The sequence below is a fragment of the Saccopteryx bilineata genome, chromosome 2, assembly GCF_036850765.1.
Source record: "Saccopteryx bilineata isolate mSacBil1 chromosome 2, mSacBil1_pri_phased_curated, whole genome shotgun sequence".
In the NCBI taxonomy this organism is placed as follows: domain Eukaryota; kingdom Metazoa; phylum Chordata; class Mammalia; order Chiroptera; family Emballonuridae; genus Saccopteryx; species Saccopteryx bilineata.
The window spans coordinates 135,712,613-135,729,654 of record NC_089491.1 but is presented as its reverse complement, the minus strand read 5'-3'; the positions used below and the strand labels follow the sequence as shown (position 1 = coordinate 135,729,654).

The 17,042-nt window shown below is 43.5% G+C and overlaps 1 protein-coding gene across 1 annotated transcript in view; it reads left to right on the top strand.

The window, feature by feature from the left end:
* Window positions 1-4,307: 4,307 nt before the first annotated feature.
* Window positions 4,308-17,042, top strand: part of PFKM (phosphofructokinase, muscle) — a 25,261-nt gene continuing 12,526 nt past the window's right edge. The window contains exons 1-4 of the mRNA XM_066257984.1: window positions 4,308-4,432; window positions 8,335-8,427; window positions 14,678-14,751; window positions 15,573-15,650. Coding sequence (XP_066114081.1) covers window positions 8,343-8,427; window positions 14,678-14,751; window positions 15,573-15,650 — 237 coding nt within the window. The 5' untranslated portion in view covers window positions 4,308-4,432; window positions 8,335-8,342. The remainder of the gene's footprint in view (window positions 4,433-8,334; window positions 8,428-14,677; window positions 14,752-15,572; window positions 15,651-17,042) is intronic.

The window sequence follows — 17,042 nt, the reverse complement described above, 5'->3', positions numbered from 1 at the left end:
ATGATCCTATTAATAGATGCAGAAAAGGCATTTGACTGAAATTCAATCCCCATTCATGTTAATAAAAACATTCTCAATAAACTGGGAATATAGGAGGACTGTCTTGACTTGGTAAAGACTACAAAAAGACCTACAGCTAACACCATACTTAATGGTGAAAAACTTGAAGCTTTCCCACTAAGATGAGGTATAAAACAAGGATGTTCCTCTCATCCCTCCTTTTCAATATTTTACTGGAAGTCCTTGCTAATTAAATAAGGCAAGAAAAGGAAATGAAAAGTATACACATTGGGAAGAAAAAATTGTCTTTGTTCACAGATGATATGATAATCTATGTAGAAAATTTGTAGCAAGCTTGTACAATAGGTTAATATGTAAAAGTCAACTGTTTTCCTATATATCAACAATGAACAAGTAGAATTATAAATTAAAAACATAATACCAGGCCCTGGGCAGGTAGCTCAGTTGATTAGAGTGTTGTCTCAATGTGCCAAGATAGCAGGTTTGATCCCTGGTTAGGTAGAGGTGGATTACTAAATCGGCTGAGGCCCCAGGTGCAGAAGAAAATATTGGGTCCCTTAAAAAAAAGAGAGACAGGGAAAATGAAAATACATGTTAACCATATTTAAAAATAGATAAAAATATGTACTATTTATGTTAAAATTGCACATATGAAACCAAACTTGATGTCATTATAAAAAAGTGTAAAGTTGGGGTTTTGCGAGGCCCTTCAGAAATCGGGGCCCAGGGTGTGTGCCTGGTGTGCCGCTGTTAAATCCGCTTCTGTGGTTAGGGCACATATAAGAATCAACCAATGATGCATAAATAAGTGCAATAACAGATTGATCTCTCTCTCTCTCTCCCTCTTTCTCCAAAATCAATAAATATATAATTTTAAAAATAAAATAAGCCTCCAGCCGGTTGGTTCAGTGGAAGTCTTGAGTTCGATTCCTGGTCAGGGCACACAGGAGAGGTTTATCCATGTTGCAGCATTTATTAGTACTTCATTATTTTAATTGCGAAGTAACATTCTATTGTACAGATATGACACATTTTATTTATCCATTCATCATTTGATGCATATTTGGACTGTTGCCACACTTTATAAATAAAGCTGCTATGAACATAACTCTATGTTTAACATTCTGAGAAACTGACAACTTGTTTTCTACATTGGCTAATATACAAGGGTTTTAACTTCTCCACATGTCCTCCAACATTTATTTTCCTTTTTTTTTAAATTTTATAATAGACATCCTAATATATGTAAAAGGGAATCTCATTGTGGTTTTGATTTGCATTACCCCAACAGTTAGTGACGTTGAGAACCTTTCTGTGTTTATATGTATATCTTAAGAGAAATATCTATTCAAATCCTTGCCCATTTATTTTGTTTTTAATATCATGAATTTTTAATATTTCATTAAACAGAATATACTTTTTAGATTAATGTACTTTATGTGTTAGAGCAGCTTTAGGCTTACAGAAAATGAGCAGATTGTACCAAGTTTCTATGTATCCTCTTTCTTGTTTGCTCAGTTTCCCCTATTATTAACATCTTGCACTGCTGTGGTACATTTGTTTTAATTGATGAACCAATATTGATACATTATTATTAACTAAAGTCCATAGTTTACTCTTTGTAATGTACAGTTCTGTTTTGACAAAAGCATAATGTCATGTAATCATCATTATAACATCATACAGAATAGTTTCACTGCTCTAAAAATCACCTGTGCTGCACCTACTGATGCCTCCCTCTGCACTCCAAGCCCTTGGCAACCACCAATCCTTTTACTCTCTATAGTTTTTGCCTTTTCCAAAATGTCTTATAGTTGGAATCATACAGTATGTAGCCTTTTCAGATTGGCTCTTTTTACTAAGCAATATGTATTTAAGTTTCCTTCATGTCTTTTCTTGGCTTGATGCATCATATCATGGTGGAGATCTTGATCTTGGTACTCCCATTCCTAGTTAGATCTTCTGTATTTTCTCTTTCTTTTTCTTTTTTCTATTTTTCTGAAGTTGGAAACCGGGAGGCAGTCAGACTCCTGCATGCGCCCGACCGGGGTTCACCCGGCATGCCCACCAGGGGGGCGATGCTGCCCATCTGGGGCATTGCTCTGTTGCAACCAGAGCCATTCTAGCGCCTGAGGCAGAGGCCACAGAGCCATCCTCAGCGCCCGGGTCAACTTTGCTCCAGTGGAGCCTTGGCTGCGGGAGGGGAAGAGAGGAAGGAGAGGGGGAGGGGTGGAGAAGCAGATGGATGCTTCTCCTGTGTGCCCTGGCTGGGAATTGAACCCGGGACTCCTGCACACCAGGCCGACACTCTACCACTGAGCCAACTGGCCAGGGCCCTGTATTTTCTCTTTCTATTGCTGAATATTTCATTGTATGGATGCACCCATTTTTTTTGAGGAACATTTTGGTTGCTTATAGTTTGTTTGTTTTTTGCAATTGTGAATAAAGCTGTTATAAACATTTGTGTGCAGGTTTTTGCATGAATGTAGTTTTCAACTCATTTGGGTAAATACTTAGGAGTGCAATCACTGGATCATGTGGTAAGACTACATTTAGCTTTATAAGAAACCGACAAACGATCTTTTAATGTGACTGCACCATTTTGCATTTCCACCAACAAAGAATGAGAATTCTTGTTGCTCCTCCACATTCTTTGTTCATTTGTTTTTTAGCCATTCTAATAGGTTATAGTGGTATCACGCTGTTTTAATTTGCAGTTCCTTAATGACATATGTTATTGAGCATCATTTCATATGCTTATTTGGCATCTTTATATCTTCTTTGATGAGATATTTGCTCAAATATTTTGCTCATTTTAAAATTGGTTTATTAATAAGTCTCTTTATTATTGAGTTGCAAGAGTTATTTATATATACTGGATGTTGATCATTCCTTTATCAGATAAATGATTTGCAAAAGTTTTCTCTCATTCTATGGGTTGTTTCAATTTTTTAATGGTAACATTTGCAGCACAAAACTTAATTTTGTGTAGTCATGGGTTTATCCCCCTAATCAGTTGCATTCCTGTCATTGGTGAGCAGAGGATGCAGGGGCAGAAACAAAAGTAAGCAAGAGCGAGGGCAGCAGAGACAGCAAGAGAGACCATTGTGGTGAGGCATTGAAGCAAAAACATGGGTAGAGGAGAGGAAGGGGTAAAGAGGATGTCAGTAAAGGATGCACCTCTTGCTCTGGGAGTACCTGACCAAAGTTCCCAGGGTGGATTCTGTCTGCTTTGTAGCCCAACAGATGTGCTGGCTTCACCATCAGAATCCTGCACCCTCTTCTACGGCAGACTTGAGACGGGGTTATTGTGACAGGGATCTTGCCTCTTGCTATTCCCATCCCGAGCTAACTTTTCTGTATTTCTCTGAGAAAGGTAATGTACATGCAAAAGAATTATTTTAGGTTCCTCTATTGTTGCATGATCATCAAGGGCAGGGACTCTTTCATTTGTTTTTTAACCTAAAACCTGGCACACAGCCTTCCCAATAAGGGTGTTCAAAGAGTGATAGAGCCCTGGCCGGTTGGCTCAGTGGTAGAGCGTCGGCCTGGCGTGCAGAAGTCCCGGGTTCGATTCCTGGCCAGGGCACACAGGAGAAGCGCCCATCTACTTCTCCACCCCTGCCCCTCTCCTTCCTCTCTGTCTCTCTCTTCCCCTCCCGCAGCCAAAGCTCCATTGGAGCAAAGATGGCCAGGGCGCTGGAGGTGGCTCCTTGGCCTCTGCCCCAGGCGCTAGAGTGGCTCTGGTCGCAACAGAGCCATGCCCCGGAGGGGCAGAGCATCGCCCCCTGGTGGGCAGAGCATTGCCTCCTGGTGGGCGTGCCGGGTGGATCCCGGGCGCATGCGGGAGTCTGTCTGACTGTCTCTCCCCGTTTCCAGCTTCAGAAAAATACAACAAAACAAAAACAACAACAACAACAACAAAAAACCAAAGAGTGATAGAGGTGGGAGGCAGTGCATTGGGCCAGTGGGAGAGGTTATGGGTACAGTAGTTGCTGACGATGCTTGACTTCAAGGAGTCTACGGGAGTCCGGGCTGGGAAAAAAGTTGTCTCAGCTGACAAGGAAAGCAACTAAATAATTTCTGGTTCCCACTGTATACAGGAGATCCTGAGATAGATATGGGAACCCGAGAAACCTCTGGAGATTGAGGAAATTAAGTCAATGCTACATCTTACCTGCGTTCTTAAGGGCCCGGGGAGGGAGGCGGGAGAGGGAGAGGAGTAGAAAGGCGAGCAGGAGGAGGCGGAGCCTCTTGGCGAGCAGCTGCCTGTGGAGGTTGGGAGGCCTCTCCTCTCTCCCCTCCCCTTTGCCTCCACCTGGCTCCTCCCCATGTTCGCCAAGCTCTCCTCCCCCCTTCTCCAAGGACAGTGTGCAAGAAAGCCGCCTACGAGAAGAGCTAAAACAAAAAGGCAAGAGGGGCCCGAGGGTAACGAGCAAGGGGGAAAGCTGAGAGCAACGTGCAAACGAGCGTTCTGGGAGGAGGCGGCGGGGAGAGCTGAAAGGAGCAGCAGGGAAAAGAAGAGGTGGTGTGGCATCAGAATGAAGAGCCGAGAGGGGGGATGGGTAGAGCAGTCGTGAAGAACCCTAGCCCCTAGACTGGCGTCTCTCGGCTTGCACGCACAGCCCTGTTCCCTGGGAATCAGGGATGGGTGGGTGGTGCTCGGACCTAGCTGCCCTTGGCTGCCCGGCTCCAATCCTGGCACTCATGCAGTTCAAATCAGTGCCCCTGTGATGCTGCCTCTGTGTTTTCTCCCTTCGTCTTGCTTCTCTACACACGTGATTTTATGTTTAGGTTTTAATATATCTTTATTTCTACGAATCTGTCACTGTGGATCTATAAAGGATGCTTCTATTTGAATCTGCTTGCGTTTCTGTGTCCTGTGTCTGTGTAAATATCTTAGATGTGCAGAAGAATCTGAGCCCTAGTCAGCACTACTAACCTTATCCTTGCTATGGTGAATTCTCTCCCTCAGTGAAGCCGCCAGCAGTGGCAGAAGCCTCCAAGTGCGGGTTTCCATCAGCGATGAGCTCCCAGAATGAATGAGAAAGTAAACACTCAGGGAGAAAGAGATCAGCATACTCATGTCTTGTTCCTTTCTTTCCAAATTTTTGCCTTCCAGTTTGCACCAGCCACTTAGTCTTTCCTTTTTTGAGAACAGTAGAAATTTGGACACACACACTGGTTAAATAGGAGAGTGCCTCTATCCATATGTGTTTATAGTTCTTTCTGTAACTGGCGCTATATGCTTTCTTAGGTCCTCTTTGTATCTGTATGTGTTAAGAGTACAGAGAAGCCCTGGCCGGTTGGCTCAGCGGTAGAGCGTCGGCCTAGCGTGCACCCGGGTTCGATTCCCGGCCAGGGCACACAGGAGAAGCGCCCATTTGCTTCTCCACCCCTCCACCGCACTTTCCTCTCTGTCTCTCTCTTCCCCTCCCGCAGCCAAGGCTCCATTGGAGCAAAGATGGCCCGGGCGCTGGGCATGGCTCTGTGGCCTCTGCCTCAGGCGCTAGAGTGGCTCTGGTCGCAACATGGTGACACCCAGGATGGGCAGAGCATCGCCCCCTGGTGGGCAGAGCGTCGCCCCTGGTGGGCGTGCCGGGTGGATCCCGGTCGGGCGCATGCGGGAGTCTGTCTGACTGTCTCTCCCTGTTTCCAGCTTCAGAAAAGTGAAAAAAAAAAAAAAAAAAAAAAGAGTACAGAGAATATGAAGCTGTATCTGGACTTACATATATTTAAATTTGTCATATATTTGTGTGCATTTTGTGTTGCTCATCAGTTCACTAATGCTTTCAACAAGTACTTAATGAACTCTTGTTATGTTGCATAGATTTTGGTAGGCTGTGTGAGAGTTTAAAAAAAATGGACATGATCCCTCCCTGGGGGAGTTTTCAGTCGAGTTAAAGAAAATGGCTAGTAATCATCTAGTCCAGGGGTCTGCAAGCTTTTTCTGTAAAAGGCCAAACGATAAATATTTTAGGCTTTGCAGACCATCCAGTCTGTGTCGCAATAATCGACCCTGTTACAACAGGTCTCAATTGGCTGTTACACAGGTGCAGCCACAGATACTATGTGAAAGAATGAGAGTGGTATGGACACTGGAATTTCAATTTCATGTCATTTTCACATATCATGAAATTGTTTTGTCAACCATTTAAAAATGTGAAAGCCTTTCATAGTTTGCTGCCATGCAAAAACATGAGAAGGGCGAGATTTGGGCTGTGTGCTATAATTTGCTAACCCCTGATCTAGTCTAACTTTCTTTTCAATTCATAATAAGCAATTAAACTACTGCACAAAGTAGTAATTGAGTGCTACATGAATGATCCCATTCCAGACAATATGTTATTAGAGGATGTCCAAAAAGAAGCCCTCCTTGACCTGGGGCAATCAGTGAAGAAGGCTCAGTAGGTTTGAATAGGCTGTGACTAAGACTGGTCTTAAATGATGGAGCAGGATATTGATCTGTGGAAAAGACCCACAGATCAGTAAGGAACTGAATAGCCTTCTGGAAAATGAATACAGTATGCCCAGGCACAGAACTGCAGAGGAGCAAAGTAATGTGCAGGTGATGATGAAACAATTCATGGGAGCAAAGGTTGAAGCTGTGGGCAAGGGCTAGATCATAGAAGCTTTGAATGACAACCCAAGAAGCTTGGACTTTACTGCTCATATGAAGTATGTCTATGAATCTGTCTCTTAATAACACTCTGTGTTTGTGTGTGTATGTCTTCATGAGTGTACATTGCATGCACTTTGTTGGCATGTGTGTGGATATGTGTGTTTATGTGACCTATGTCTTTATCAGCAGCTACCCCTGTTTTCCCACACTCACAGCAGAAACATGGTCTATGCTTAGAGGTCATCAACCCCTGTTTGTGTGAATGAATTCTCTCTCCACTGAGGCCTCAGGGACCTGTGGAGGTTTATTTTTGTGTCTCTAATAGAGTGGAGAAGGGAAACACAAGGCAGCGGAGACCAGCTATGGCGGTAGGCAATTCAGGTGGAAAGAGGCAGTGAGGATTGAAGAGACGGGTGATAATAAGAAGGCAGAATAATAGGATCTGGTCTGAGAGTAAGGAGGAGGTAAATTTAAAAATAAAATATTGTAGTCTGGATAACTGAGAGAGTGATGATCCCATTGGCATGTTATGGATACAGAAGTATGTCTTATGTGTTTCTTTGGAGAGATAAGCCCCAAAGACAAAACTATGAAGGTGTTCACATTGTCATGTGTATACATCTGTGTATGTGTAACAGTGATTGTGAGTTACTCTTCTCATTTGATGGTATGTAGTATGAGGGGCAAGGCCTCTCAAGAGATGCTCAGGATCCAGAGATGCTCAGGAGGAAAAACAAAGAAAGTCTCCGACCGCTCCTGAGCCTGACACCACTAACTTGCCCAAGCAAACTGTAATGTGCCTTTGACCCTCAAACTCCAGTTCCAGCTTAGCCCAGTTCTATAGCACCCAGCCCTGATCTTAACTATAGCCCAAGCTACCCTCACTTTTCCGCTTCCACTTTGCTGGTTCTCATCTGATTCCCCTTCTCTGCAACAGCCATTTCCTTCATTAAAAGGAAGGACTCCTTCAAGGCTAACTAAGGTGACCAGTCATCCTCCTTTAGGGAGGACAGTCCTTTTGTAAGTTCTGTCCTCCCTCGAAAAGTGTCCTCCTACATGTCCTCCTTTTTGATATTGGAAGACTAATCTGTAAATGTCCATATTCGATTGATGCAGAGTCGATCCATTGCATGTGATGTGACATTTGTATCTAAATGAGTACTTTTTTCTTACAATTATTAAAAATTAATGGACATGTAAGCATAATTACAATATAAAATATTACAAATGTTTTTATTATGCATTTGTCATATTATAGTGTATTATTGTTGCAATGAATAAAATGTTTCTTTTATTTATGATATTGTTTTCTTCAATTTATTTTTGTCCTCCTTTTCATTGTAAAAAAGTTGGTCACCTTAGGCTAACTTAAGTTTCTCCTTCCTTTCTCATTTCTGTTCAGTCACCCGCTCTTCTCCTTGACCTTTGCTTATTCTCCAAATAGGCTCCAATTGGAGGGATTAGCCAGGACTTTTTCAGTCTCAGGCTTGATTACTGTGACATTTAGCTTGTCACTCTGCAGGGGTGTGGCTGTCTTTTGGAAGAAGTTCAAGCTCTCAGGCTGCAAAGTCCAGACTTAGTACAGTGGGAGAGCCTGACTGAAGTGGTTCTCTCCAGTCTAACACCCATTTCCAAAGCTCGTAGCACCTGCATCCAGCTCTGTCTTATCTGATCACTGTCTTGAATTCTAGATTGGATCATGACCCATGAAGAGCATCATGCAGCCAGAACCCTGGGGATTGGCAAAGCCATCGCCGTGTTAACTTCTGGAGGAGATGCCCAAGGTAAGGAGGAGGGCCCTGCTTGGTTAGACACAAAATCCGTGGCTGATAGGGCCCCTTGCATTTCTTACTCCCCTTCGCCTGTAAAAGGAACGGCCCTCCTTATTATTCACACTGGTATCTTGGGCTTTCCTAAAAATCTGTCAGGTCTAAGTCCTCAAGTGTTTTAGATTCTATTTTCTCTACTTTTATTTACCTAAATCTTCATAAAACTTCTCTGAAGATGTGGTTCCAATTTAGTCCTTTGGTACCTAAAAGACTGGTGTTTTCTCAAACAGCACTGGAAAGAGAGAGACTGACAATATAAAATTATTGAGAAGACAGTAGGTGGATTCACTTCAACTACACTGGAAATGATGGGGAAAGGGGGACACCCAGAATCGGTACTTGGGGGCTCCAGCTCAAGTTTCAGTATCGACTCTGATGTGTACAGAATTCCTGCACTGACCAGGGTCAGGCACCTCGCTCTCACAGCACGTGTCCTTCCACTAGGCACAGCTCTGCTTCGTTCTCTGTTTTCTCTGGCCTTCCCTCCGCTTCCATCCCTTTAACCCTTAAACACACAGAACAGCAGCAGTTAGTCAGTGTAGATCCATAGTGGGGTGGGCTGGTGGGCAGAAAGCCAGAGAGAACCCTTTTCTGGGTTGTATCTAAGAAACCTGGGAGTCAGAAAAATGAAGTGGGAGATATGGGATGTAAAATTAAATCTATTTTACTTTTTTCTCCTTTGATGATCTTGTATATTCCAACTTAACACATTGAAGAGAGATAGAATTTCTTTGAAAGGGATACCAGGACGTGGAGACTGTGATGAGAAAGAAAAGATGTCAGCTGATTCCCCCTCCCCTGCTCCACTCTCCCTAGGCTTTCCTAGACTTTGTATTAAGCACCCACTTTGTGTAGAGCCCTGTCTCATATGTTGTAAAGAAGGTGGTTTCCTTGGGGAACTTACAAACTAATGGAAAAAGATATACATCACTAGAATTCTTATATAGGGCACGTAAAAACAATAATAAAGTGTGCCTCAAACCAAGTAGAATCTACTTATGTAATGGAACGATAGACCCTGGTTGGATTAACTGGGGAAAATGTCACAAAGAAGATAGATTTCAAGAAACTGAACTCTTCAACAGCTAAAGTGCTTAGAACAGTGCCTAGTATATAGTAAGTCCTCAATAAATGTATTACTGTTTAATAAAAAGTGAATAATGGAGCATCTGCTGTGTGCCATGCAGTATGCTAAGCACTAAGGATACATTAATGGAAAAGTCACATATTGTCTTTGCTCATTTTTAAACTAATGTGTACTTAATCACAATTGTGATATATACTATGAGTAGGAGAATGCTAGAACGAGGAAGCAGAGGAAGCGGGCACAGCTTAGGAGGCCCAAGGTTAAGAATGACGACCGTGTGAGGAGTGCTGAGGCTGTAGAGACTGTTGACCTGGCTTCTGTGGCTTCTTTCTTCTCTCCTGGAAAGAGCCCCATGCCAATACTGCGTTCTTCAACATAAACTTTGAGTGTTGATCCTAAAGCCTTGGTAGGATGGCCTCTGGAATTGGATTGTCAGATTTTGGGAAGCAAGGACCTGCTAAAAAAATTCTAAGTGAGCCATATACATTTATAAAATTATGAAAAAGAAGAGCTCTCTGGAGAGAGAAAAAGTATAAAAAAAAAAAGAGGAAGAAGAAGCAGAAGAAGAAGGAGAAAAAGAAAGGCTTAGGATTGAAGTTGGGTCTCAGAGCAGCATCTGATCCTGAGCAGAGACCCCGTTATTCTAGAGACGACCATCACCGCCTTTAAGGGAAGGATCATCTTCCATGGAGGCGGGGGCTATTGACAAGCTGACTTCTGGAGAGCCCACCTAGGACAAGCCCAGGGGATTCTACTGCAGAATCAGTGTACCCAGGGAGATAGCCCACTGTGAGTCCACGTAACCTCACAGATTTATGGCAGTAGGGACTGAGAGTGGTAGAGGATGCAATTCTAAGAGGCAACGAAGCAAAGCAGAAAACTCAAAGCAGAGCTGAGAGGTCCCAGCTCAGCTGATGGAGCAGCTCAAATACAGAAGTGGCCTGCCCAGAGATAAGTTCCTAGTTCTCCCAGGGAGAGAGCACAGAAATGTGTTTTCCCTGGAGGCTGGGGCCATATGGGAAAATGGAGCTGGAGTCTGTAAGATCCACAGAAATGACAGCTTAGCAAAGCTGTCATTCCCTGAACCTTAGCAAAGCTAATAGCCTCTTAAAGTAGAAGAGTGGCCAGGAGTGAGACATCCTGAGCTCACATGCTGGGCTGACTAGATAGCAAATCCTAATTCCCCGTTCAGCCCCAGTCTCCCTAAAACATGCCACATTTGGCCTTATGAAATCAGCATATTCTGTCAGAAAGGACCTCAGTCATCTGCTCTAGTCTTCTGTCTTCAGACAGGGCGTTCATTTTAAATGCATGTTCACCCCATTTTTACAAGTTTACAGGAATAGGAATTCTATTATCTGACCACTATTCCAGGAGTTATAATTTTCAATGACATATCCGTCAGAAAGTGTATTTCACATCTAACATTTATTCCTCGTAATTGGAATGAAATATATTTTTAAATTCAAAGTTCATTAAAGTAGAAAGAAACTTTTCAGCATTGCTTTCAAAAAGATAGTCACCAAGTCATTTATTAGTTTTTCTTCCATCTCATCTCGTAGAGAACCATCACCCATAGCTCTTCTCCCCAAAGCCTCTTTCCAACAGGCTGTAATTGGAGGCTACAGGTTACATGCTTCTGATGTTCTCCAGAGCCCCTCCTAGCTATATCCAGAATACCCCTGGATGGTGCTTGTAATTTTATCCTTTGTCTTGCTTCTAATATGTCAGACAGCTGCTCATAGAGGGTTATTTAGGGTAACATGGAGCAGCCAAGGAGAGACTGGCCAGGACTGGTCTGGGGCCAGAATAGGCCAATGAGGTTGGACAGGAGAGCCCAAAGAATTAATGAGACTCTCCTAGTATAAACTATTCGTTTATTCTGGTCTGTGATTTCTAGAGAACTAGGTGTTTGAGACACAGGTCCAGGGACGTAAAGAGGATCCTAAAACTTGATTTCTAGGCAACCACTTGGATATTCAGTTTAGAGGCAGGAAGGATGACCTTTAGAGGTTGGTAGGGTTGAGGTAAGAGGAAGGCGAGGGAGAAGAGAAAGAATCTTCTTTTCTTGTGGGATTTTTATTCTGCCCAATAGACTTGGATATTTTGTGTTCACTATCTGTTGTTTGCTTTATACTTAAAACCTTTTAAGTTGTTTGTTTTTCTTAAACTTTTCTTCCCTACTCTTACTCAGCTCAAGAGCAGGAAATAGCATTCCAAGCTATACATTTCAGAAGAACGTTTTTCCTTATTTCTTAAGATTACAGATTTGTACCCCAGAACTCTAGGTATCCAATAGAGAAGCCTCTAGACCTTGTGAAAATAAACAATAGTTTTATATCTGTTGTGATCTTATTGAGTTAACTTTATCCGAAAGCAGCGATGGCTATACGTTGACTCTGACCTTGTTTTTTTCGTCCACACAGGCTTTTCTTAAAGCTTCTGAGAAGCCCCCCCTTCCTTCACAGAATTTTCAGGGTTTTGTTTGTTTGTTGTTTAGATTTTATTTATTGATTTTTGGAAAGAGGAGGCAGAGAGAGAGGAAGAGAGGGAGAGAGGGAGAGAGAGAAATAGAGAGGGAGAGTGAGAAGGGGGGGAAAAGCAGGAGGCATCTATTCGTAGTAGGTAGTAGTTGTTTTCCCGTACGTGCCTTGACCCAGCAAGCCCAGGGGTTTGAACCGGCAGACCTCAGCATTCCAGGTTGATGGATTTTTCAGTTTTGATTCTTTCAGTTTGAGAATGTAAACTTAGACTTCTAGCCTTCATGAGACTTTGCTTCAGTGTTGTCATAAATAAACTTTGGTATTGGTGCTCACCAATGACCTCCTGTTGGCAAGCCCAACCTTGCATTTCTTATTTTAATTATCAGAAGCATTTGACACTTCTTACTTCTTAAAACTGTTCTCCCTGGCTTTGAAGGCATTGCCAAGTTTGTCTCCTTCTGTCTTTCTGGTTGCTCCTTATAGTTGACTTCATGGATTCCCTCTTGCCCCGCCCATTCCTTTAGTGTTGGTTTTCCTCAGGGGCCCATTCCTTGCCCTTTTCCCTTCTAATTCCACATATTTCTTGAGACAGTCTTTTCCAGGTCCACACGGATGTCCCACAGGAACGCAACTCAACCTATCCAAATGTGACTGCATCCACCTCACCCCTGTCTTTCCAAATCAAAGCCTGCCTCTGCTCAGTTCATTAATATTACCCTTTGCGAAAGTCAGTCATGGTATTTCCTTCCTCCTCTCTAATACTTTGAAATTTAATCACATTGCTAATTAGATGTAAATTCAGTTGCTTCTGTTTCTAGGGTATATCCTGTCTGGTATCTCTGTTTTACAACAAATGTCACTCTCCCAGTCGAAGACCTCATAATTTTTGTTTCAGCTGCCTGATAGCCATCTAATCCTAGTGTCGCCCCTTTCGGTCTGTCCTCCACACTGCTGCCAGAGTGATCTTTCTGATATGTAGATTCAACTCTCAAAATTCTTCAACGGTTCTCCTTAGTCTGCAACTTTATTTATATATTTATTTTTGGTCACAGACCCTTTTAAGAATCAAATATAAGCTGTGGACCTTAGATTCCCATGCCCTTAAAACCATCACCATGGGTCCTTAGCCAAACACTGGCCCACAGAATAAACACCAGACTTCCTCCAGTGGCATGCAGGTGCCTGCCCACCCGTGTAACTTCGTCACTCCCCACTTCCTGTCTTGTATTTTATTCTTTATAATACCGAATTACCTAAGGTTATTTCTTGAAACTCACCTTTATTTTGTGTTATTCTCCCTGCCTAGAACACTTTCCCCCAAATTGTCCACCTGACAAAAAGATGAAAAGGAAGTTGTCCTTGAGGTCTCAGAATAAATGCTGTCTTTTCTGTGCAGCCTTCCCAGGCTTCCTCCTGGCAGCAGAGCTGCTCCTTCTCTTCATTCCCACTGCACTTTGTACAAATCACCATCATGGGGATCCGTGTTGTCACCATATTATAATTCTTCACAGGTCTTAAGGACCATTGCCAAGTCTTTTATCTCTGTATCCCCAGACTCAAAATTCTCTGCTGTCTCCCCAGTGTCTACATAGTGCCAGGAGCATGATAGGGATTCACTGAATATTTATTTGTTCAATGATTGAATGGACCTCCAATTTGATTTGGAGCTTATAGCCATGTAATACCAACGTTTGTCAGCTTGAAAAAACAAACAAAGAAAAGAGATATTGTGGTCTTTTTAATTCTTTTCCTTTCTAGATAGCTTTGGATTATGCAGTAGTTTGTGGTGGATTTCAGTCTGGCACTGCAGATTTTTCCAATCACCGCCTTCTCTAGTGTTCACTGGTATATAATATTTCCCCAAGTAGGGTTAAGGTCCGTGGGAATAGATTTTTAGATTGAAACAAAAATATGTACTGAAATACCTGAAATATTCACAAGAAGTTGATGTCTATGGCTCTATGATTTCTAGAATATCACCATGAGTCCCTCTTCACATGATAAGTCAGAGAATCCAAACTGGGTGGTACATATTGGAATACATACAACTCAAATGACACTAAAAAGCTATGTATGTGTACAGACATAGGTCACTGAGCCACAGAGAGTTAAGTGTTTGTCCTGAAAAACCTACCCTACCAAAGCTGGGCATATGTCTAGATTCAGTACAGAAGGCAAGGAAAAACATAGTACAGCCATTGGAATTGGGAGGGCCCGGCACGGAGGCCACTAGTGTTGGTTTAAGAATTGTAGGACTTGGATTCAAACCTGAGCTTTGGAAGAGTACCAGCTCTGTGATCTTAACTTCTTGGAACTTTAGTTTCAAAAATCTGTAAAATGGAGGCAACTCCAGGGTTGTGGATAGGATTAATTGAGATGATGTTTAGCAGTGTCTAATACAATAAGCATTCAAGATTATTATTCCCCAGATTGCCTGGGCAAGGAAAGGTCTTAGGAAAGGAAGGAGAGATGAAGGGGGGTATTCAATTAACATTGAATACAAAATCTTAACGGGGAGGCCAGAAGACTTGGGTGAGAGGAGTATTCTAGATTCATAGAAAAGCCTAAGAAAAAGACTGTCTCATATCTTGGATTCCAGGGCTGCTTTTCTAACTTCTTTCTTTCCTCTTTGCAGGAATGAATGCTGCTGTCAGGGCTGTGGTCCGAGTTGGTATATTTACTGGTGCCCGTGTCTTCTTTGTCCATGAGGTTGGTTCTCTACTTTGTTCTACGCCCTCTCTCTCCCCACTTCCCCCTTCCTTACCTCCCAGTTACATTGCAATGTCTGATTTCTCTTGGCTCCCTACCTACCTGAGTCACTCCTCCCCACTTTGGCTTCAGTAATGATGGTAAGTCCCAGGGCTCTGCAGGTTGGGTCCTCATGCTGCCTGTTCATTCAAAGGAAGAAGTAAGTAGATTCCCTCCACCTCCCCCAGAACAGAGAGAGAGAAGCGAAGTGGGCTAGTATTGCACAGCACACTGAGTCTGTCTAGGGACAGAGCCTCAGGAGACGGGAGTCTCACTAGATTTCTGTGGTCTGCCAACCTTCGGAGGTTCTAATTCCTGTTTCCCTTCCTTTTGTTTGCTCTTGTTCTTTGCCCACTCTTCTTGAGGTCAGGTCTAGCTGCCTTTCTTCTCTTAAGTTTTATAGTCTTTTGTCTTTTCAAGTCACATTCCTCTCCTTCCCTCTAACATTCCCCTTCCTCTTCCTCTGTTGTTAATAAAACCATCTGTTATGTAGTTCCCCTGGGAAGCAGATTGGAGGAAATGGGATTAGCCAAGAAGAAGAGGAATTACAATTAAATATTAAGAAGGACATCAAAAATGGGAGAAACTAGAAAGGGTATTGAAAAAGTTAACTTCACCTTCCTTGGACTGTTAAATTACAGTAGTCTCACAAGTATCCAAAACTCTGTAAGGGGGGTGGGTGACTTGATTCTCTGAGAACCTCTTCCCAGAGAGCCTGTCTTGATCCTGGGAGCTCAGGGGGAAGCCTAGCAGAGACTGAACGGGTGTGCTCTGCCCCACAGGGTTATCAAGGCCTGGTGGACGGTGGCGATCACATCAGGGAAGCCACCTGGGAGAGCGTTTCAATGATGCTTCAGCTGGTATGTTCTAGAGGATGCCTGTCCCATGTTTGTGCTGTCCTTGTCTCACCTCTGTTCTGCTTTGGGCTCATGGTTTCCCAAATTCCCTGTCAGGTGGTTTGATGAGGGGGGACTCGGTGACAGGGCAGGGGCTGTGTTTTCCCTTTACTCTTTGCATTTGAAAATATCACCCTGGTTTCCTGGAGCAGGATAGCGTGTGGGGGCTGCGATCACAGGACGGTCTGCTCTTAATATAAAGGTCATAGTCACGACTTGGGTAACTGACATGTAATCAAGTCCTGCCCTGGGGTCACGGGGAAGATCTGGCCCTGAAAATAACCTTACCAGGGGACTGGAGCCAGAGCCAGAAGTAGTGCTGAAATATGCCAGTCCTCATGTGACGGTGATGAGGTGACCTGAAACCAGGCCATTTAAGGGAGGAAGGAACCCAAACAGCCTTACAGAGTTTTTGTTTTTTTTTTTAATAAAACACCTTAAAAATGCCTTGATTTTAGCCATGACCCTTTTTGCTATATTCTTAAGTCATTTCTTAAGTCTTATATTCTGTAAGTCATTTTACACCCATTTTCTGGTTTACTGAAAAATCTACAAACCACGTTAATATCCCCATTCTTTACCTCAATCCCCTACAAATCTGTGAAAAGAAATTTAACGCTCAGTGCTTAGCGACCGTTCTCTTCGGATAATGATGCCTGCCACAAAGTGGTCTGAGAGTGAGCCAGGTTCTCCTCCAGTGCCCCCAAAGCCCTGGACAGTCAGCTTATATGATTTTTCAAAATAAGTAATTTACCCCTCTTAGGGTATCTGTAAGCCCCTGGAAATTCAAGCTTTTCTATGCCCAAAGCTGTTTTTCCTGTGAATACCTGGGTTTTGTGGCTCTTTCCACTAGCGCCTTGGATCCCAAGGAGCAAAAGGAAAAGATTGGTGGTGCCTCGTTCCAATTAGAAATCCCATGTGCTAGAGAGGGAGAAGTGCTACCGAGCACAGTTGGGATGAACACGGTCCAGTAATATCAGGCCAGTAGGGAGAACTTCCAAAAATTGAAGTCACTGCTACTTCTTACACTTTTAAAAAGATCTGGGCCCTGGCCGGTTGGCTCAGTGGTAGAGCGTCGGCCTGGCATGCAGGAGTCCCGGGTTCGATTCCCGGCCAGGGCACACAGGAGAAGCATCCATCTGCTTCTCCACCCCCACCCCCCTCCTTCCTCTCTGTCTCTCTCTTCCCCTCCCACAGCCAAGGCTCCATTGGAGCAAAGTTGGCCCGGGCCCTGAGGATGGCTCCATGGCCTCTGCCTCAGGCACTAGAATGGCTTGGGTAGCAACAGAGCAATGCCCCAGATGGGCAGAGCATCGCCCCCTGGGGGGCATGCTGAGTGGATCCTGGTTGGGTGCA